The 23,715-nt window shown below is 38.8% G+C and overlaps 1 protein-coding gene across 1 annotated transcript; it reads right to left on the minus strand.

The window, feature by feature from the left end:
• Positions 1-387: 387 nt before the first annotated feature.
• EEF1E1 (eukaryotic translation elongation factor 1 epsilon 1) lies at positions 388-20,013 on the minus strand. Its single transcript, XM_046004143.1, has 4 exons — positions 19,887-20,013; positions 16,281-16,481; positions 10,055-10,150; positions 388-1,357 (listed from the first exon to the last, which is right to left on the minus strand). Exons 1-4 carry the CDS (start codon positions 19,971-19,973, stop codon positions 1,217-1,219), a joined length of 525 nt encoding a protein of 174 aa, XP_045860099.1. The 5' UTR covers positions 19,974-20,013; the 3' UTR covers positions 388-1,216.
• Between the last annotated feature and the right edge of the window lie 3,702 nt (positions 20,014-23,715).

Below are 23,715 nucleotides of genomic sequence, written 5' to 3' on the forward strand. Positions count from 1 at the left end.
TGATAAAAGCAGAACTCAACCACAGGGCTATTTCCCAAATCTCTGTTTTCACTTGACCTTTGAATTGTATACTACTCAGATTCAGCACCAGCACCAAAATAGTATGAAACAGTAAAGCGCTAAAGGCTCTATTTTTCTAGAAGATTTTATTTATTTGAGAGAGAGACTGTATCCAAGTAGGAGAGAGAGAGAGAATATGACAGAGCATGAGCTGGAAGGAAGGACAGAGAAAGAGGGAGAAGAGGACTCTGCTGAGCAGGGAGCCTGATGTGGGGCTCTATCCCAGGGCCCAGGGATCATGACCTGAGCCAAAGGCAGATGCTTAACTGACTGAGCCACCCAGGTGCCGTTCAAAGGCTTTATTTTTCTTATTATTTGGAAATATCCCTTATTTAGCTTTCAATAACTGATTACTTAATCAGCCAGCAAGTGTTAAAATGTGTAGATTTGTTAATAATACGTCTTCGTTTTTTACAGTGCTTCAGCAGCAACTTTGAGTTGGCTTTTAGTTTAGAAAAATCTAGATCGTTGTCAAGTCTGAAGTTAGAAAGCAGTAATTTCCCCTCCTGTTTTTATTCCCTGCATATTCCACTGAGCCCAACAACAACAAAAGAACCATTAACTCCACTGAACGTGTCTTACTCCAGCTCCCTCCAGGGCACTTCAGTAGTTAGTTTCACCTCAATGAATACTGACTACAGGAAAGAAAGAAACAAAGAAGATTTTTTCAACCACATTTACTGGCTCACATAAATATTTGAAAACGAATCCATCTGTTTTCCCTTTCTGTGTCCTTGGCACAATTTATTACAGTTCTTATTACACAAATTACTGTAAATATCCATAAGGGGAAAATGAATTGTAAAATATGAGAGGGAGGATGATAAATAGCCAAGTATGTCAGCCACTTGAAAAGACTATTTTTTCCCTTAAGATTAAGCCACTGATTTGCAAGTTTTACTAAAATAAGTTTCATCTATTCAAAAAAAAGGTTAATTTATAACTTGATCTCAACTCAAGTTTTGACAGTTGAATTTTTACATAAAAGCTGCAAAATTTCAACTAAAGAACAAATAAAACATTCAGAGGTAAGTTTATTCCAACTTCAGCAAATAAAGAATGACTGCGTATCCATTTACGTTATTTCTCTGGTCCAGAATGATACACTTTCCTTTAAAACATTTGTGATCACGCTTCTGTGTGTCATGGACAGCTTCTAGTGGGCATTGGTATATAGTCTGTTCTTGATGAAGACAACAACGGACAGATGTTGCCTGATCCCTGGATAATGCTGAATGTGACAAAACCAGCGAGACACATTAAGATATTTCTCCTTTTCTTGAACTGTCAGGTCAACCTAAACAGAGATTAAAAACACACACAACACAGACATTGCATAAGAACAATTTTCAAAATCATTCACGTAGAAGACAGAAAACTCAGGTAGAAAAATTCCAGTTCTCAAAAGCCAATATATTTAGATAGAAATAAGAGTTTCAGCTACTTAGAAGAGTCATTTGTTTGATGCTTTTACGTTCAGTTCAACACCAGGCGTGCCTTTTAGGGAAGTCTCAAATTTTCAACAAATGCAAGAATTACATTAACCCAGCATCTGGAGGTCCAAGTGTTACAGAACTTGGGTTCCCTCAGTGCCCAAGCCTGCGCTGCTTCGAAGAATAAAGAAGTCCAGATGAAGACTGGTGGACAGCAAAGCAAATATTGAGGAAGAGTATGAAGTTCCTGGAGAGGGAGGGGGGGCCTGAGTGGGCTGCCCTCAGAGTTTCTAAGTTTAGGGGTTTTTATGAACTCTTTTGAGGAACTTTCTTAAGCAATCAGCGTGTGCTGAGTCGTGCCAATCAGGGCTTTGGTCAAGTACGTATGTCCATGTGCTGACGGTCTTTTTTTTTTGCTGACATCTGGGGGCTTAGATCTTAACTACCTCTTGCCTGTGATATTGACAAATACTTCTTTGGTTAATTGTCTTATTTTAGAACGTTTTGCAGAAGTCATTTCTGCAAAGGCTGCAAAGCAGAATGTTGGTATGATCCTGTCTAAGCTGCAAAACAGGATGTTAGTGCTGTTTTATCTTAGCTGTTTTGACTCCATATTTTCTTGTTGGGGATGCTGGCTCTGATCATCAAACTAACAGAAAGAGTTTGTTCTTTACTTTTCCGAAAGGAAGATAGGAGAAAGGAAGACAATAGCTTTTAAAAGGCTAAGACATTGGTTCTTTCTACAATATTTTTTAGCAAATCCAAAAGCAAGTTTTATTAGGATTTAACATGCTTAACAAGGGAATACCATGTAAACTTGAAAAAAAATATACACTTCCTTTCTATTAAACTCTTGGGAAAAACTGTATTCAAGAAGACAATGACCCACTTAATTTCAAGTGATTATTGCCAAACACAAGAAGGAAGGGCTATTTCCAGTGGCATATGCCTCGGAGGAACAGACCTCAATTTGGTCTGCTACAAAACTGAACTCTATCTCCAGTGAATGTAGTACGTCGCACAATTTCCTGTCAAGCTACAAGAATGCCCAGAGATTTGGTTAGAGAAAGATGAAAAAAAGAACAGTTGGTGCCAATCATTTCACTGAGCTCTAATTCCAGAGTAGGTGACTCAGAAACTTTTCTCTGAGACAAATCTTGGACTGGAATCATAAAGAGTTGTCAGATAAAGAGAGAGCCAATAGGGGCAGTAACTACAGCTATGACCCATGTTTAAGAATAGGGTAGCTAGCTCCTTTTCATGTTGTTAAATTAACATTTACTCAACTACTATTACAAGTGTCTGTAAAACGGACTGGCATATTTACACAAGAGAAAAAAAACCCTCCTGTGGTTCAAACACGTTAGCAGGCTGCTTGTTGGAAGGTACTAGTGAGACAGACGTCTTGTGGCTGTTCAGAATTTAGCATATATTCATGTCTATAGGCAAATACTCTGCTATGTTACTGAGTCAACAACATTGAAGGGCAAATCACTCTAGTAGGCAAAGTGTATTGCAGAATACAAAACTGTATTAATAAAATTAAAAGCAGACACATAGTATTCTCTCAGTAAATGTTTACTTGAACTCATATTCCCATTTCATATTTACTATGAGGCAATTTAAAAAGAAAATTGATACAAATCATCCTGCTTTCCTTTTTACCTTAGATATGAGGATATTATTGTATCAATATCTGATATCTGAACATTGTCTTTGGTGGCCTCTGATGTCCAACTCTGTTGGCTCAGTTTACCTAAATTATTAGTAGTGAGTCTCCTGCTTTTGCTACATAAAAAAAAAAAATTAAGTTACAGATGTAGGTCCTTACTTTTAAACTGCTAAACAAATTAAAAAAATATACTCATCTTGTTTAAGGTGGTATAGGGTTACATCTAGTTATCAGAAATATGTTACTATAACTGTTTCACCTATAATATCGTTCATCTATGGCCTGGAGGTACAAAATTAACACATTAGTCATAAAAACTGGCCAAGAATGTCTTTTCTTAATATAAAAGGTACTTTTTTTTTTAAGATTTTTTTTTTAAATTTATTTGTTTGACAGAGATCACAAGTAGGCAGAGAGGCAGGCAGAGAGAGAGGAGGAAGCAGGCTCCCCACGGAGCAGAGAGCCCGATGCGGGGCTTGATCCCAGGACCCTGGGATCATGACCTAAGCCGAAGGCAGAGGCTTAACCCACTGAGTCACCCAGGCGCCCCTAAAAGGTACTTTTTATTAAAAGAGAATTCATGGCTTCACATATGAAGAATTATCTTATCCCTAAGAATTATCTTACTCCTAAGATTTATCTTACTCCTAAGAATTATCTTATTCCTGGTCTGTACACAGGAGGAGAATAAACAACCACTACAGAATAAACTAATTATCAGTTTATATTTCAAAAGGTAAAACACATTTTGTAAAAGAGCTGACACTTCATTCTTTTTCTAAATCTTTCCCATATGTGAACCTCATCGCTGACTTGAAAAGAAGACACAAAATTTTTTAAAAATCTCAGCAACTAGTAAACACAGCGACAAATCTAACAGGAAATGGGGGGTGAGTTTTCTTCATTCAAACATACATACATTTGAAATCAACTTCAGCAAACCTCTTTCGTGAAAACAAGATACTACACACAGCAAAATCAATATTCTCCAACTTAAAAATTTCACACTAAGTCTCTAGTGTAAGAATTATGAGTAGACTCATGGCACAAATAAATTTGTCATTTTTTGTTTTTGGGGGGTACAAAATAAATGTTAAGATTTATTTATTTTAGAGAGAGAGCAAGTAAGTGGGGGGAGAAGAAGAGACTCTCCACCAGGCTCCCCACTGAGCATGCAGTCAAATGCAGAGCACCCTCCCACAACCCTGAGATCATGGCCTGAGCTGAAAGCAAGAGTCGGACGCTTAACTGACTGAGCCACCCAGGAGCCACAGTACAAAGTAAGTTTTATTCCAAGAGGTTCTAAAGCTTCTGCTAACACTTCCAATTTATTCCAATAATTTTTAACTAGATGATCTACTTCAGAGAATGTAAATCTATTCATTTTCCCTCAGAAAAGTTAGCCAAAAATACACAAGAACTTTCCCAAAAGGTTCAGGTTACCACTTACCCTCTTTTTAGTTTAAACTTTGGAGCCTGTCCCATGAATCTGAGAAATTTATGACTGATCTCAATTTGTTATCTCTGCCACATTTTTGGTAGACATTTTATTTCTGAATTTACTGTAAACAAACACAAAACAGATCCCTCCCCTGCAAAGAAAAACCTTACAATTTTTTAGAACTTTTTAGATGGAATCCCCTGGGCCCTTTCACATAAAGCATCCCTCTCTAGTTGGCTAGTTTCTTTTTGCTTCTTACAGCAGGAAACACAATGTGACTTTTCAGTCACCACTTCCTGTTGCTTACTGGCCCACATGCCAGTGTGTCTATAGCGATGATGCTTGGCTCCTTCTACCTAATCATCCCTTTTTACTTATACTGGCTCCCTATACCTAGTCTGAACCTTCAAAGCCAAAGAGATGATATTCTTAGTTACCAATTTCCCACAGGGACATGTGAGCACCATGTTAAGTGACCCATTCCAGATAGGGGCGAGAGGCCGGTTTGCTACCTTCGGGACATTCTTTACGGCTGGTGCTCCTGGACTGCACTGCAGCTGTTTCTTGTACTTTTCCTTTCTTTCTAAAAGAACAACGTACCTCCACTGGTGTTCCTAACTTCAAAACAAATGTATTTTAGTTGATAACAATCTCATAGTCAAGCAGCACATAACGCTACAAAGGATTTCAATAATCTTGAGTAACAGTCTGTTCACAGGGACGGCTATCTATGAGTGAAATCACTTTAAGAAAGCAATGAGTCACTAGTAGGATAATAAACAGCCACGCTAACTGGCAGTTTCACAAAGAAAGAACAACGTAATATTCCTCAAAGGGAATTAAGATAGACCAGATCTTATAATTAGAGTAACTTAGCCACAACTAAAATTGGGCTCACAATGAAACAAAATACTTTGGGATTATCTGATGACTTGAAGGTTCCCTGACTGCTGTTTTGTACACTGTGCTGATTACATATTAAGTATTTAATAATGGGAACAAATAAATGAAGGAATGCATGAGGGCAAAAATAAATATATTGCCAAAGCAAACAAAGTACAAGAAACTATCTCGTGAATGTGAGCAGGTAGCCAACCTGAGCGTCACACGACTCTGCCTGAACTTAATACCGAACAATCACCTTTTTCTCATCTGGATATATTTACACCTAAGTCAAGAGGGATGTCATTTAATACCACTGTGCAAGTCTATCACAGCAGAGCTTTGAGTCTGTGAGGAGTTCCTTAAGAAGGTGTTTATTTCTCGGATGTACTTTACCTGCAGACAGACCAGGCTGAGAGAGATGTTTTGGTTATGGACTCATTTCATGAATGCATAGGGATGGTGAGCTGAATGGTTTACATATCATTCCACTCACTGTTATTTTGAAAAAGAAAAGCATAATATCCTAGTCACTACATGTAAAGGGAATATACATCCCCAAACAGGAAACATAAATGGGCACATTATCATTAAATATTGTTAATGTAACCCGAGTTTTAACATGCTGCATGGAACAAAACACTTCTAACCTGCTTGAAAAATCAAACACGCTCCAGGGCACCTGAACTTATAATTAAATATCTCTGTAGCCTGTGCTATTACTGTTTTGCTTTATAGAATTAGACCGTGTTCACTCTGCTGGCCAAGAAGTTCCAGACAAGCTCCCTCCTTCTGAATATTTCCTTTTCCTACTGCATGAACTGCATAAGCCAGAAGAGAGAAAAACATAAATACACATTTGGTTTGCAAGAGTTACACTTTATTACATGGGAGAAATGCTGTCCTTAATGAGAGCTCTATGCCACAAGAAGCCAGGCCTTCACTAGCCTGCTGACAGCATCACATATAGGATTAGAGATGACATTTTTCCTAATATTAAGCTTTTAAATTTAAGTAATGTCATGTTTAAATGTTTTAAAAATGCCTACAAGGGTGCTGTTGTTGTTAGATATAAGTTGTTCTTTTGCTCCTCTAGAAAGTAGCCATGGTCTTAACAGTGGACTTACCCTCAGGTCAAGCAATGGAAACCTCCGAGTTTAAAGACCGTAGGTTTGCCACCGGGATAAAGATAGGTAGATACCGTAACAGCAAATTCTCTTTAGCTAGAGGCTTTTGTATTTTGGAATGACGTAAACTGTGCCATGTCACCATTCTACGTTTAAAAAGTTACTAAAATATTTTGAATCTAGAAAAAATAAGAGAAGGCTGCTGTGATCAAATTTACTTTAGCTCTACTTAAACTCTCTTCACATTCGAATAAGGCTTTAGAGTTAACCATACTGAAGCATAAACTAAAGACTGCACTATAAAGATATACAACCTAAAACAGGAAGTACAAAGAGGAAGAGACTGCTAAGTATTGCTGATCTCAATAAGCTCAATAAGTTGTAAGATGCATTGTGCTCAGAGCTGGAAGGGATACAAAGAGAAATAAGACATGATCCTCCTTAGTCCCCTTATTTTGCTTAAAATAGAGTCTTATCTCTTCAAAGTACAAGGAACATTTGTCCTACTTTTTTCCGGTTGTACCAATGATAACTATCCTTTCACTGTCAAAACTATTGTTTTGGATGAGAAATCAGATGGTCATCCTACTTATAGGCAAGATTTATATTCAAACTTATCATAAACTTTCTAAAACAACACAAATTCCGTTAAATAGCCAAATCCTGCAGATATTTTTCTGACAATTTCATGATTCTCCATTTTATTTTATTCTATTTGCCTCTTTAAGTTTTCCATAATATTCTGACCAGAAATTAGCACTTTGCCTTATGCACTCATTTCATGTGAAACAGTCTTATCTCTTTGAAGAGATCAACAGTTGCTTAAAAATAGAGTTTTGTATTTATGTCTCTCAAGAACAGTATTATGGACACATATAATGAACCCAGTAAATACAGTTGTAATAATAGAGACTAGCAGGTTGAGTGAAGGATCCTATTAGGTGGTTACAATGATGTTATAGAACTGAGCACAATCCCTTGGGGATTTTAGAGAAACGATGCTTAATAAGTTGAGTAAATCCACTGAGGAATTAGAGCTTGAGGAGGGATGAGGAAATATTATCATACATTATGGTATTTGATGGTGTATGACGGGCGTCGCCATACACTGACACTTGCAGCAGAAGATGAAGTTTGTTTTGGCCCCTCCAAAACCCAGGCTGTATCTTTGCACAAGGCACTTGATGTTCTAAGCCCAAGTTTCCGAGTTACGAGGTAAACTGAAAGATCTAGAGGAATCCATTATGTTGTTCAGTTTATGAAGAAGAGTGCAGACGCTATGCATGTGGGAGGAATTACATCGGACGGTAGCGTTATAGATATGAGTTGCTGCGGTGTCTGGCTCAAGCAGTTTACAATTTAAGAGAGAGAAATTTTCCAAGAATGACAGCAGAAACTGAAACAAACCAGAGCTGATGGAGTCTGTGAGGCACAAAGAGACAGAGGTAAGGGCACTTCACTATGCTTCAGGAGCCTGAGAGGGCTTCACCAGAAGTCAGTGCTGCGGCTGAGTGACACCAGCTGAAATGTGAACAAATTTGGGAGCCAAAGAGAAAAGCAGTGCGAGGACCTTGAGGAGAGGGAGCACAGCTGAGAGACCAGGGAGTATGTTATGGCTGAGAGAGGGGTGTGTGGGCAGAACAAGGGCAATGAGGCCGGCAGGGGAGGAAGGGTCAACATGAAGGACGGGCTCCCATCCCAGGCGGTGAGGAGCTACTTAATTATTTTGAGAAAGACACAATTGTGAGAAAATCACTCCAGTGGCAATGCAGATGGACTGTATGAGATGAGAATGGCGGCAGGAGGCTATGAAATGGATAAGAAGATAATGAATTCTGGAACTAGGGCAATGTCACCCAGGATCACAGGAAGACACATGAGAGAGGCATCCAGGGGGTGGAAATAAAAGAACCTGATTAATTAGATGCATGAGGTGCGGAATACAGAAAAATGTATGGGTTATTTTTTTCCCGCAGGGAGAAGCTGGGTGTTGGGAAGATGTTTAGGTGCAGACAGACTTAAGGAAGCACAAACTCTGGAGCCAAACTGCCTGGTTTCCAGACCTGGTTTTGCCACTAACTGGGTGATCTCAAAGAAGGTATCTGACCTCTTCGTGCCTCCCTCACATCATTTGTAAAATGGGGATGATAATAATAGCACCTACCTTGTAGGGCTGCTATAAGGATTAAATGGGTTAGCATTTATAAAGCATGGAGAACATAGTGAGTGCCATATAATGTTTGTAAATAAATTTAAGATGGGATACAATTGAACAAAACTGACCAGGGGGCACCTGGGTGGCTTGATTGGTTGGGCGTCTTGACTCTTAATTTCACCTCAGGTCTTGATCTCATTGTCCTGGGATCAAGCCCCAAGTTGGTCTCTACATTCAGTGGGGAGTCTGCTTGTGGATGCTCTCTCTCCCTCTGCCTCTGCCCTTCACCCGCTCGCACTTCTCTCTCAAATATATAAATAAACTAAAGAAATAAAGAGACTGACCAGATAAAGGGAAAAATTGCACATACGGGAAAGAAAGGGTATAAAATTTGGGACAAGATCCAGAAATGGGGCAGGAGGGTGAGTTCAGTAAGAGGGCAGTGTGAAAGGGGACAAGGCAGATGAGGATGAGCATGCAGGGGGCTGGAAGATGAAGGCATTCGAATCAACAGTCTTTAATTTCTAGGTGAAAGAGGGAGGATGGCTCTGTGATAATGACTGAAGATAAAGGGGGAGGGAAAGGATGGGGTTAAGGAAAGTACTAAAGGTCAGGAAATATGCCTGGGAACAATGAAAGAGCGGATTTATAGGAGAGCCTGGCTGAAACGGGATAGTATAAATTTATAGTGGTACCAATCTCTACTTTGGGATTACTCTAACAGAGCTCAGCCTAGCCATGGGACTGAATGCATTTATTAGAACTGAACAAGAGGTGGGGATTCACAAGCATAGGGTGGTGAATGCACAATGGAGCAAGAAGCTGCAGATACTTATCAGAAGTTACATAAAAGGGGATCTAAGTTGAATGGGGAAAAAGTATATCGGTTTGGAAAATGTGAAGGAATCCAGTTGCCTCAGATAATGATGGGATTGGTGTGTAAGAGATTAAGAACTAAAGATTAGAGGTTGCACAGAATATGGGGTACTGCAATTAAGATGTTAGAAGGACAGTGGGATGGTGATGATGGGGGTCAGCCAATGATGATGGTCAAATTCAAAGGGTGGCAAGAGAAGTAAGTGTGAACAAGAGTAGAAACGATGACAGGAAGTAAACACATTAAAGAACAGGAAGCTACTATACTTGATGGAACTGTAGAAGGAATATGGCATAACATACTTTGTATAAAAATAATTCATTTTTATTTGAGAAGGTGAAAATGCAAATTTAAGACAAATAAAAATCATTCTGCACATTATAGAGAAAAAAGCTAACAATACTCACTATAAAGCGATGAAGTCCATAGTACAATAGGATATCTGCTAAGGTAAAGTTATATCCTGTAAGGTAGACTTTATCTTCAAGATATGAATTAAGATCCTAAAAGAAACAAATAAAAAACAAAATTTTAATTTAAAAATAAGTCATAATGGTGTGGCTCAGCCAGGTAAGCATCCAACTCTTGATTTCAGCTCAAGTCATGATCTCAGGGCTGTGAGATAGGGCCCCATATCAGGCTCCACACTCGGCATGGAGTCTGTGTGAGATTCTCCCTCTTCCTCTGTCCCTCCTCCTACTCATGCACATGTGTATGCGCTCTATCAAATAAATAAAATCTTCCAAAAAAAAAGACAGTAATTATAAAGTTAACTACCATATCACTGGACTTCAAACATTTAGAAGACTATGAGAAAACAAAACACTCATTTTTAATTTGATAAATTTAATCTGACATTAATAGATTCAGATTCATTCAAAGGAATGGATCATATACCAGTAACCTCAATTTAAAAAATATGGTAAATGTTATTAGTCTAATTTTATTTTAAAGAAATGAGAAAAAACATTAAAAAATGCTATTCAAAATGCCATCTATGATCATTTCAAAGATACCAATTTGGGGGAGGGGTAGAAATAATTTTGTAAATTATGTTGTTACATTTACTTTTTCCATTAAAATATAAAAGCTCTTCAACAATTTCTCTTAAGAGGATTATAATTTATTGGTTTGCTGTATTTTTACATATGTATATTTAAAAACTTTTAATTGTAATACAATCATGTTTCCATCTTAGCCACTTTAAGTGTATAATTCAGTACCTATCAGGGGTCTTCACACTGTTGTGTAACCAGTCTTCAGAATTCTTTCACCTTGCAAAACTAAAATTCTATTCTATTAAACAACTCCCCATTTCCCCCCTCACCCAGACCTGGCAACCACCACTCTTTCCATTTCTATGAATTGGCAACTTTAGATACCGCAGGTAAATGGAACCATAGGGCATTTGTCTTTTTGTGACTAGCTTATACTTAGCATAATACCATCAGGGTTCAGTCATGTTGTTAACATGAGTTAGAATTTTCTTCCCTTTTGGGGCTAAATAGAATTTCATTGTTTACATATACACCACATTTTGTTCATCTAGTCATCCGCCAATGGGCCCTTCTAGGCTATCGTCGATAATACTGCTGTGGATGTGGGTGTACATACATCTCTTAAAAGCCCACTTTCAATTATTTTGGGTATACATCTATACGTAGAATTATACAAACAAACACACACACAGTAATTCTACTTTGATCTTTTGAGGAATCAGCATATTGTTTTTCATAGCAACTGCACCATTTTACATTTTTTTTTAAAGATTTTATTTGTTTATTTCACAGAGATCACAACTAGGCAGAGAGGGAGGTGGAAGCAGGGTCCCTGCTGAGCAGAGAGCTCCATGTGGGACTCGATCCCAGGCCTGAGATCACGACCCGAGCCCAAGGCAGTTGCTCAACCCACTGAACCACCCAGGTGCACCACCATTTTTACATTTTTAACTGGGTTCTTCATTTTTTTGTTGCTGGGCTACAGGAGTTCTTTATATATTTTAGATACTAACTCTTTACTAGTTACATGATTTACAAATATTTTCTCCCATTCCATGGGTTGACTGTTCACTCTGTTGATTATGTCCAGTGATGCAGAGAAGTTTAAAATTTTGATGTAGTCCAATTTATCCATTTTTACTTTACTTGCCTATGCTTTTGGTGTCATATCCAAGAAATCACTGCCAAATCAAATAACATGGTATTTTTTCCCCTAAGTTTTCTTCTAAGAGTTTTATAGTGTTAGGTTTTACATTCAGGACTTCAATTCATTTTGAGTTAATTTCTATATATCGTGTAAGGTAACATTCCGACTTCAACCTCCATCTTTTACAATTGGAGATCTAGTTTTTCCAATACCTGCAAGACTCCACAGTTTTTTAAAAAAGATTTATTAATTTATTTGAGAGAGCGAGAGAGAATGCAGGCGTGGGTGTGAGGGAGGGAATTTTTCAGCAGATGCCATGCTGATTGTGCAGCCCCATGCAGGGCTCCATCTCACAACACATGAGATCATGACCTGAGCCAAACCAAGAGTCTGACTCTTAACCAACTGAGCCACCCCTAAAAGATTCCAGGTGTTTTGTTTTTTTAAAGATTTTATTTATTTATCTGACAGAGAGACAGAGATCACAAGTAGGCAGAGAGGCAGGCAGGGGGGCAGAGGGAAGCATGCTGCCCGCTGAGCAGAGAGCCTGATGTGGGGCTTGATCCCAGGACCCTGAGATCATGACCTGAGCCAAAGGCAGAGGCTAACCCATTGAGCCAGCCAGGTACCTCAAAAGACTCCAGTTTTAAACACCACTTAAACCTACAGAAAGTCCTTTGCCATTTGTTCTCCAGACCACAATCATCAAAAGGCAATATTAAGTTATATACACAAAAGAATTCATTTAAAAATCTTTAACAACAACAACAACAAAATACTAGCAACACTGAGCTCCCTCAATGGTGAATAAACACTTTTGAAGGAAAAAAAGAATTAAAGTACATGTTAAAAAATGAAATAAAAATCTTAAGAAATCCTAATCCAAATCAGAAGTAAAGTCTAACAGAACAATGTGAATTAATCAATTCCCTCCCAGAGAAAATAAAAAAAAAATGTAGATTAAAAAAAAAAATCATATGAATACTTTGGGTTCCTCTCAAAATTAACATATAATTTAACAGCACAGGAATTCACGATGCATTCATTATGCTGCATTCAAATCAAATGAGACAGAAGATTCTTATAACCTTTAGACAAAGGTTTATAAATCCGTTACATGGATTATTATCAGGTGTTCTCATAGGATCCTCCTCTAAGGACAAGTTATAGAACACGGCTCAGTGGTCAATAGCATTTATTCCAGAAAAATGCCGTAAACTGTAGAGAACATTTTGTTTTCTCAAATCACATCCCAAATACCTGGCACACGGTAGCTCCATATATTTGCTGAATTGAATTTAATGTCTTTGAGTATACCCATGTCTTCATCTAAAGACAGTAATTTTCAAGATGCTATATAAACATGGAATTGCTAGGGTTGGTACAGATGAGGGCATAAAGGAACTGGATAAAAATGAGACAAATGCTGAAAAATCAAAATAAAATTTGGGTACAAAGGGTGAAATAGACTGGTATATAAGGAGCTACCACTTAAATTCTAGAGTGATCTGTGAATGGAAATGGTTTCTCTCCAAGTGTCTTCAAATGAAACAACCTGGATAAAGTTAAGAATAAAATAAATATATCTTCAATTTAATTTTAAGAAGCATTTTTAAAAAAGGTCTAAACCAGTAACTGAACACGGCTCTGTACAGTGTGTATTTTCTTAAAACAGAATCCATGTGTAAGTTTTTGTTACAGAGACTCTCAAGGTTGTTGTCTTTAAAAGATCTTTATAATTAAAATTTTTCTGATTAGTGATATAATTCAAATTTTTTCTGCCATATCACAGAATTTCACATATTCAGAATATTCACAGAACATTCAATATTCATGTTTTAATGAATTGAATATTGAATTGAATATTGTTTTAATAAATAATGAATCGCATGCCACTGCCAAAATTTACCAAACATTTCCCCCTACAGAGTTCTACCTGAGGTTTTGTTTCCTAATTAGTATTAAACTTTCTAGTAACACTGAAAAAGCAGGTAATAAACAGCTATATATTCTCCATCTAGATTCAACAATTAGTGTTAGAGTTTTGTAATGCCTGTCATTTTGAAATTATACATTACCTTAATTATGAGCCATTTTTAAACTTCGAATAGTGGTTTTAGCCTGAAATGGGAACTTTAGAGAGTAAGAAAATAAGTAATACAAAGATAAATAGCCTGGTATTAAAAATGAGCAAAGAATGCATACAAGGAAATTTTTTAAAATGATTTAAATCCTGGTACACCTACATGAGGCAATATTAACAGGTTATCAAAAAGACAGCATCAGGGGCACCTGAGTGGCTCAGTGGGTTAAAGCCTCTGCCTTTGGCTTGGGTCATGATCCCGGGGTCCTGGGATCGAGCCCCACATCGGGCTCTCTGCTCAGCAGGGAGCCTGCTTCCCTTCCTCTCTCTCTTTCTGGCTGCCTCTCTGCCTACTTGTGATCTCTGTCTGTCAAATAAATAAATAAAATCTTTAAAAAAAAAAAAAAAAGACAGCATCAATAATATTTTGTGGACCTGAAAGATGTTCACAACTGTCAGTAAACAAAAAAATGCAAGTTACAGCAGCCAATAACTGTCCACTTTAAAAAAAACACACACATATCTATCTATATGGAAAAGAAAAGCATGGAAAGAACATGAAGGGATTTCAATAAATATCTGAGGACCAAGTTTAAGTGTTATTAGCACTTCTCTCTTGGTGGGGCTACTAATGCTTGAAAACTTTTTTCCTTCTATTTTTTAAATTTCTATAACAAGTATTTACTACCTTTAAGATAAAAACAGCAAAAAGCAAAACAAAACAGAAAACAATGTTTCCTCATCTATGCTCATATGGCCAAAAATCACATTGTAGTCCATTATATATATATACATTTGTCTCCCTCACTGGTCTAAGCTCTGTACAGGCAAAGACTGTGTCTACTGGGTCACTGCACCACTGCCCTTAGAACTGCATCAGGTCTATCAGTGCAGGTATAGGTAAGAAAACTGGCAGAGCAAGGATGACAACCAAAAAACTTGTTCCCTGTACACTTCAAAAATGGCAATATTTCTAGTCAGATTCTCTTCACTGGAATTTCAAATAATATTTACATTTCCCAGATACAACACTTCGGTGGAAGTACTTCCATGTTTTTAATACCCAATCTCTGAATACAACTTTGAACTTATAAACCTAATTTGGTGAAATCCTGTTCACATCTTTCAGAATGAAGTACTTTATTACTATCCTTGTTCCTGGAAAATTTTAAGAGATAGTTATATTTTATTTGCCTGAAATCCCACATTCACTTAAAGGAAAAACATGCTTGCTTCGCTCTGGAAAGGCTGCTGAGCATGGCAGAGGCCAGTGGAAGGGGTCGGTATGTATATTAATTAAGCATGCGTAGTTGGTCAGGATAGACCTATAAAGAACAAGGTCGGAAATTCATTTTTTATCAGTTCTCTTGATGATATCTTTCAAAATTCAGTTTATTTATTTAATTTTTAATAAGATTTTATTTATTGGACACAGAGAGAGATCACAAATAGAGAGGCAGGCAGAGAGAGAGGGGGAAGCAGGCTCCCCGCTGAGCAGACAGCCTAATGCTGAGCTCGATCCCAGGACCTTGAGATCATGACCTGAGCTGCAGGCAGAGGCTTAACCCACTGAGCCACCCAGACGCCCCCCAAAATACAGTTTAAACCATTTCCCAGAGTGATCAATGAAAAGTTTTCAGTTCTATGAGACCTTCTTTCACAACTTATACTACCAATTTATATGATAATGGGAATAAAATTACAAAACAGAAGGGATTCCTGCAGTGATATGTGGTTACCTAAATGATCTCTAAGGTGCCTTCAAATTCTAAGCTTCTATTAAAAATATGTTTTTTAATCTGCTTTATTTTTATGTAAATAAGTAATAAAAATATCATTTGGAATGTTTCTCACTGCTGGTGACTCTGGAGCCATATTCAGCTTATACCTTACATCAATAGATTCTTTTGTTCTGATTTTGCTTCTTTAGAAAGAAAATACAAATCTTAAAGCAGTGAATCTGAAGGGAAAAATGTGGGTTTTTTTCAGATCAATCTACCGGTTTTTTTCAGTAGTTCCCAATGATTCTGACTTCCTTTTTGCCTTTGAGAAAGTACTTTATTGCTGAGTGGAGAAACTAAGTATTTAGACATTACATTAAAAAAAGAATCATACAAGTAATGGTTGACTGTGATGAGTGTTAGAAAGAAAAAGCATATAGAACAAGGACCCACATGCATTAGAGAGATGGTCAAAAACATTTCTGGAGAAGGGGCATCTGGGCTGAGATCTGAAGGGGAAGGGCAGGCAGAGTCTGTTTCCAGCACAGGTAATAACAGGTACAAATTACCCTGAGGCAGAAGGAAACAAGAAGGCTAATGGCTTCAGCTAGTGAATCTCAGGGGAGAGAGCTTCCTGCTACAAACAGTTCATGCATTTTAGTCTCTAAAGAGAAGTCACAATACCTTCAACAGAGTGCGGATATCGTCTTTATTGGAGTGTCCATCTACTCGAGTTACCCTGTATTCCAACCACTGCTGAACGATTGCTTTTTCTTCTGCAGTGTTCCCCAGCAAATATTCTTTGTTGGCCTGCTTGACAAGATGAGCTGCTATAGTAGTGAGTCCTGTTAGACTTGGACCATTGTTTGTCTGAAGAACTGGAATCTTAAAAAGAAAAAAAATTCTTTTGATAAATTTAAAAAACAAATCTCAATAGGACCTCAAGTTCTAAGGATTCACTAAATCATTCACTGTTTTTTCAAATGCCCTAGGATTCTACTCTAAGCTACTAAGTTATATTCAAATGAAAATCAGGAAAACAGTAGTTAAGATGTTATTTACAATTTGATAACAGATGCTTCAAGTGAAACTGGTAGTAACATTGCAAAAATCAATGTTTCTACATTAATTCATAATTGTGCATACACAAGAGGAAAAAATAGAAATCCCAATAATATTGCATTAATTTTTATCAAGTTTACCAATATCCTCTTTTAGCAAGATGAACATACTTAAATAAACCCGACTTCTATAATAACAAAAGGATATGATTATAGTAACGCTGACTTAATGTCGATATAGTTAGAACCAGCAAGTGAGATCTGGCCTGGTTTTAGTGATAAGTGATCTAATATAATTATATCTCGTTGATGTAGGTATGGACTGTGACAATGACTTGGTTGCCATGAATTGCGTATCTACCAATTTTGGAATCATTTAGAGTGAAGTCACTGTTGGCCAATATTTCATATCTAAAAAACATTTTAAAATATAATTGGGGCCACTGATAATAGTCTGGGCTTCAGGTAATCATCTGAAAAATAGTCCAGTTTTTGTTTCCCTTATTAGAACAGCAATACAAAGACTCAGATTATAAGAAACTGACAGTTAATTTAAAGGTTCTTGATGCAAAACCAAGAAATTTAAAGCACAATGAGAAATTGTGCTTTAAATTAGAATTCTACTGTGCTCACTCTTCTTATGATGATGCAAGGTTTCAAAATGCCTATATAATCAGATGAAGCGAGGTGAATCACGTAGGCATTGTGACACAGTGCTAGGCTACTCCTGACCTTCTGACACTATGTCAGAAGGAGAATCATCTGTTTCTGGACATGGCTACCATGGGTAACCAAAACCACAGATATCGAAACCATGGATGGGGAAGAGATACACAGATGGGTGACTACTGTATAACTGGCAATGTTGCAAAGAATGCTTTATTCCTTGATGTGGAGAACAAAGGCAAAAGAAAAAAATTAAATTTCCTTACAACTTACAGCCCAATGACAAGTCCTCAAGACAGGCAGATGACATTCCTCTAGGAACTCAACTGCCTCCATCGATGTTAATAGCTTGCTAAAGGCAAAAGGCAACCTTAGCTTAAGAGTAGCCTGACCTCCAGGATCCTGTAAGTCTTCTTTAACATATAAAAATCCCTTTCAAAACTTCCTTTATCTCTACCCCCCAGGATATATGTTAGTACTCATCCTCCAAGCATATGGCCCACTGATATATGTCTGAAAGGTCTCATGACTAAGGTTTTACTAGACAGTAATAAATGATCTTTTCCTAACAATAGCTAGCCCTGCAAGATCCTACAAACCTTGCTTCCAGATTCCTTAGAGACTAATGCCCTTTCCCAACTTGAAAGTATATTATCAGTCACTCCTCACAACTCCTGTGCAGCTCTTTTTGCCCATGGGTGCTGTCCCTGTGCTTTAATAAAACCACCCCTTTTGGGGCGCCTGGGTGGCTCAGTGGGTTAAGCCGCTGCCTTCGGCTCAGGTCATGATCTCAGGGTCCTGGGATCGAGTCCCACATCAGGCTCTCTGCTCAACAGGGGGCCTGCTTCCCTCTCTCTCTCTCTGCCTGCCTCTCTGTCTACTTGTGATCTCTCTCTGTCAAATAAATAAATAAAATCTTAAAAAAAAAAAAAAAAAAAAAACCACCCCTTTTGCACCAGAGATGGTTCAATAATTCTTTCTAGACAATTTTCTCCCAAACCCCAACATTTTCACACCATTGCTGGCTTACTGCTGTCAGTCGTCTCTCTTCCCCACCAAAAACAGACCGAATATTATTTATTCCCATCCCTTTCACCAAACATGTAAATAGAAATAGAAACTTTCAATAGCTGCCTTCTGCTAAGATCTCCCCCCACCCACCAAAAACGTTTTAATTAAAGTAAGAACCACAATCTGAACTCCATAAAGCCCTCACAACTACCCTCAAACTATAATTTTGGGCTTATTTAGCATTGTAGTATTTTTCATATTGGTCTACTCCTTGTCCCAAACTTCCCAATCTTTCATAATTTTGGTCTCACACGCTTTAAATACCAGCTTTCTGTGAAGTTTACTATGAATCCATTCTCACAGTCGAAATTAACCTTCTCCTCCACATTCCTCAGCAACGTCTCCTCTATTTAGTAGATGTTCTGTCTTGCTTTAAGTTAATTGCCAATGACTATTTCTCATACTAGGTAAGCTTCCTGAAGGCAAGACTCATGTCTTGGCAATGTTCTCTAAAAAACAGAAACCAAACTAGGGAGCAGTGGGTGAAGGGAAGGAATCAGCATGAGGCCAGAGGAAAAAGCAAAAGCAGGCGGCTTGGTCTCCAATCAGTGGGTTCATCTTAGGCGAGCCCCACGACCTTTCTAGGCTTCAGTTGAACTTATGTGTAAAAACTACACTAGGACTGCTTTTAACATAAACCAAACGAAGAACAGAAAAACTAAGAATAAACGTCACATGGAAAAAATCTCAAGGAGGGGCAAAAATGTTATCTATCCAAAGTAGTCGCCTTACAATCATTCGCCTTCCCTAATGCTTTCCATCCACGTTAAACAACGTTTATGAACGAAACACAAATGTTCTTCACTGTCCTGAGAAATCTGAGTCCTTATATCTTACCAGCTTCATACTGCATTAACCTTCCTCCTTCACTCTCTGCACGTCTCACACTGAACTTGAACTCAGAAAAACCTTCCTTGAATCTCCCACATTGGACCAAGACCAAGTATGTGCTCTCTCAGCCATCTCGGCTTCAATGTAGCATTTTTCACTTATTGTAATTAAAATAGCAGCAATCTTTGTCCACCCAGGTTAAAGCCAAGGTTCCTGGGAGGAAGGAGTGTGTCCGTCTTCTCAATCACTGCTGCATTCCCCAGTCCCAGCACAGTGCTACTCGGCACCCCGTTAGCTCTCTGGAACAGCTGCTGGACACTGAATGAAAACTAATGTTACAGTAAGTGCTGTCACTGAACCCAAATACGGGATCTCCAGATCGGCCTAAGGGCTCTCTGAGGGCCCTCCTCGCTTTCCTAAAATAGGACGACAATTTCCCAGGAGGAAAAGTTCAGGCAAAGCCGGAACGAGGCAGATACCCCTGAAACCCTCAGGAGCCAGGACCGCAGGAGACCGAAAGACACCAGCCAGCCCGCCCTGCGGCGCAGACACGTGGGGAGAAGAGCCGCATCCTCCGCCTCTGCTGGCCTGCCCATCTTACCTGGGCTCAAAGGGCCCGCTTTTATCCACCTCTTCCCCTCCACGCCGCCCGGCTTCTCACCTGGCGCTCGCCCTGAGCGCTGTATTTGTTCCCTTTACTCAGCCCCAGGGATTTCTCCAGCAGCGTCAATTCGGCTGCCGCCGCCATCTTCCGGCAGGAGTTCCTGGCAGGGGCAGGACCAGGACAGCAAGGATCTCCTGCATTGGCTGGGAGGGAAGGCCCACTCCCACAAACGGCACCAGCTATTGGCTGAACGCAGGGGGGCGTGGAAAACGTGCCTGAGCGAGGAGGCGGGGCCAATATAAGGGGCGGGACGGAAAGATGGGTGTAAGACAGGTGGAGAGGTGGTGGCGAAGAATTCTGTGAGTTCTTGGAGCTCTTGAGGACGTATCGGCATAACGGGCTTTGGTGTTGCAGTAGGCGGAGCCTGCCAATTTCTAGACAGCAGAGTTAACTGGTTAGCTGATTTGGCATGCCAAGAGACTTTTTATGCATAATTGGAATAGACATTTACCGTAGCTTGGCTTGGGAATCTCTGAATTTGAACAATCAAATTAAATAGCAAATAGTTCACGGTCTATTAGGAATTTCTAACAGGGTGTTATTCATGGGGATTTTAATTGTATTGGAAAAACAAATTTTTCTTCTTTCAATATACAGCTCAATAGTAGCAGAGCATTAAAATTTAAAGATTATTTATAGAGCACTGGGCATATTAGATACCATCAAGCAATTCCTGTGGCCCAGGAAAATCAGCCATCAATAGTTTTAATGATCTTATATGCAGTACTACAAAGATAAAGTACTGATGTAATTTATGTAGCTTTTGTCAAGTACATAAGAAATGCACATAACATCTTCCCCTTGAGCTGTTATGTCCTTATGTCTTTAAGTAGAAAATGGGTAGTGTATGTTGAAGCCTGGACTATTTCCAAAAGATTTCTGGAATTTTTTTCTCCACATTGAAAAGTGAGTAAACAAAATGTGTATTAGTCTGAGAGAAATGAACTACTACAAGGTAGCTCATCACTAATTCAGAAATATGGCCATTTCATAGGGAAATGTTGTCCTTCCTTACCCCCAAATACTCAATGAGTTAACACTGGCAGCAGAAGTAAATGTAAGGAAAAGGAAAGTTGGTCAAATCAACATAAACAAAATACAAAGGAAATTCCAGTGGAAGTGGATTATTGCACATTGATTTTCTATTTTCCATATACAGAGAATTGAATGACTATTTCATTACTTCTAAAAAGACCAGTTCTCTGAGAAAATTAACCTATTTTCAGTATTTAGGTTCGGGTTCTGCTTATAATAAAACATTTTTTAAAAATTTCAGTTATGTAATTCCAGTGGATGGTATATAAGTCTTGACCTTAGTGACCTGAACTATGATTTGAGCTCCAGGATAAAAAAATAACTGAATGGATATTCCCCTAAATAATAGAAGTGATAATTTCAGGGAGTAAGATTTGATAAATAGGTAGGATATCATCTTTAAATTTATCCAGTTCAAATTATTACAGATAGATTTTGTAATTGAAAAGAAAATTTGTTTTGATGTAGATAGAAACTTCTTCCCTTTTTTTTTTTTTATTTTATTTATTTGACAGAGAGAAATCACAACTAGGCAGAGAGGCAGGCAGAGAGAGAGGAGGAAGCAGGCTCCCTGTGGAGCAGAGAGAGAAATCACAACTAGGCAGAGAGGCAGGCAGAGAGAGAGGAGGAAGCAGGCTCCCTGTGGAGCAGAGAGCACGATGTGGGGCTCGATCCCAGGACCCTGGGATCATGACCTGAGCCGAAGGCAGAGGCTTTAACCCACTGAGCCACCCAGGTGCCCCGAAACTTCTTCCCTTTAAGCCCTGAAGTTTTTTAATATTGAATTTCTTTTTGTTTTCTGGTATTCTTACTTTTTTTGTGGATGTTCATGAATGGGATGGGGGGAAACTGATGAACCCATGAGTGCTTCTGAGATGAACGGGAAGGGAGATGGTGCCATATAAAAGAGGCAAATTTACACTGGATTCCAGGAGCCAGAGGTTCCATACTCTATTCAGAACTAACTGGTTGGGTCACTCTAGGCAGGCAGTCAGCCTTATCAAGACTCAGTTTCCCCAAATATAACCCCAGTGGGCTTGAATTCTATCTGGTTCCTTTTCGTGTTGACATTATGTCTTTCATGTTTAAGGTAAGCACACGTGTTTCACTTTTTCCCTTAAAGTGAACATGCAATTTTGTATACTGGTTTCCCTTAAAGTGAACATGTGTTTTAGTACAACTAATGTAATTTTGTAATTGTAATTTTGATATGTAACTGCACACTGAAGTAGTTTTGTATGGTTGGCTGGAAAGTCTTTTGTTGTGGCCAATTGTGACATATAAATATCACGGCTTGCTTGTTTTAAACAGAATTTAAGGGGAGCAATGGAGGGATCTAGGTGTCCCTGTCATATTCTCTATTCTTAACAATAACAGATGAGAAAGAGATCAAAAGTGTTTCATTTGGACACGGCAGGCTTCATGGGCATGCAAGCTGAGAAGCGCCCTGTGGTTGGTTTAATGCTCTGCTGTTGCCATCTTGGAAATTCATTACATATAAAGTTTTTTTTTTTTTTTTTGAGAGAGAGTAAGAGCATGCATGTATGCATGTATCCATGCCTGTGTAAGCTGGGAGCGGGGGGAGTGGTGGGCAGAGGGAGAGAGGGAGTCCCAAGCAGTCTCTTTGCCCAGTGCGGAGCCCCATGCGGGACTCAATCTTACGACTCTGAGGTTGTGACCTGAGCTGAAATCAAGAGTCAGTCACTTAACCAACTGAGCCACCCAGGAGCCCCCCCATTATAGTTTTTTTTTTTAAAGAACCTTGCATTTTCATATTGCAGTGGACCCCATGACTTACATAGCCAGTCATGTATATAAACCTTGTTACCTTTGCTCCTGAGTTTAATAGACCAGGAAGATTCCAGGAAACATTTGAGGTTTGGACATTCCATGTCCAGTGCTTGAATATGTCTTTAATAAATGAAGATCTATTTCAGAAACTTCAAGATAATCTACCATGGCTGCCTGTGTACCCTCCTTATTTACCTCTTCAGGAACCCATAGGGAAACTAATCCTTGCTGAGCACTGCTGAGTGTCTGTTCAGTGTGTTAGCGTAACGTATATCATTCAGTCTCTACAAAAATAGTAGAAGATGTGTGACCTTCCAGGTATGATTCAAGTCAGGAGGTTTGGATACAATCAACAGTATCTACTCTAAGCAGGGAGTACAGAAGAGGATTTTAGGAAGTTCACAGTAGTGTTAGGCTGGGGGCTAGAGAAGATCTCAAACCTAGGATTCCAAAACGAAGTCGGAGTATTGGCCTGTTGAGAAACTTCTACTCTATGTGTAATGGCTACAAAGTACAAACACCAGAAACGGATGTTACTGCAGTTACCACTGCTAACAGCATCAATGCCGCTTCTGCCTCAGGAACATGACCTTCAAATCACTGGGAAACTTCTCTTTCATCATTACCTGTGGAAGCTGGTTGCCTGGGCCACTGGCTTTTTCAGCAGAAATGGCAGGTCCATGCACAGTGGCTTCCTAACATTCCACACCTCTGGATCAAAGTTCTGATTGCAGAACTTAGTCACTTGCTTGTGTCCAAGGCTGTAAGGTAATCTAGGAAATTGAGTTTTGACTTTCGTATTCAAGGGGAATTGATTTTATCTTTTTAAAATAAAGATTCTGTTTATTTATTTGACAGAGAGAGAAAGAGAGAGAGAGAGAGAGATCACAAGTAGGCAGGGCTGGAGATAGAGAGAGAGAGAGGGAAGCAGACTCCCTGTTAAGCAAAGAGCCAGGACCCTGAGATCATGACCTGAGCTGAAGGCAGAGGCTTATCCCAC

Source organism: Meles meles, chromosome 5 (genome assembly GCF_922984935.1).
Source record: "Meles meles chromosome 5, mMelMel3.1 paternal haplotype, whole genome shotgun sequence".
Lineage (NCBI taxonomy): Eukaryota > Metazoa > Chordata > Mammalia > Carnivora > Mustelidae > Meles > Meles meles.

What these genes read in the sequence shown, in the direction of transcription:
- EEF1E1 (XM_046004143.1), bottom strand. Translation starts at nt 19,973, where the DNA reads ATGGCGGCGGCAGCCGAATTGACGCTGCTGGAGAAATCCCTGGGGCTG. An exon ending in GCGCTCAGGGCGAGCGCCAG is followed by an intron (nt 16,482 to 19,886) that starts GTGAGAAGCCGG and finishes TTTCTTTTTAAG; the next exon opens with ATTCCAGTTCTTCAGACAAA. An exon ending in ATGGACTTCATCGCTTTATA is followed by an intron (nt 1,358 to 10,054) that starts GTGAGTATTGTT and finishes ATCTCTGTTTAG; the next exon opens with GTTGACCTGACAGTTCAAGA.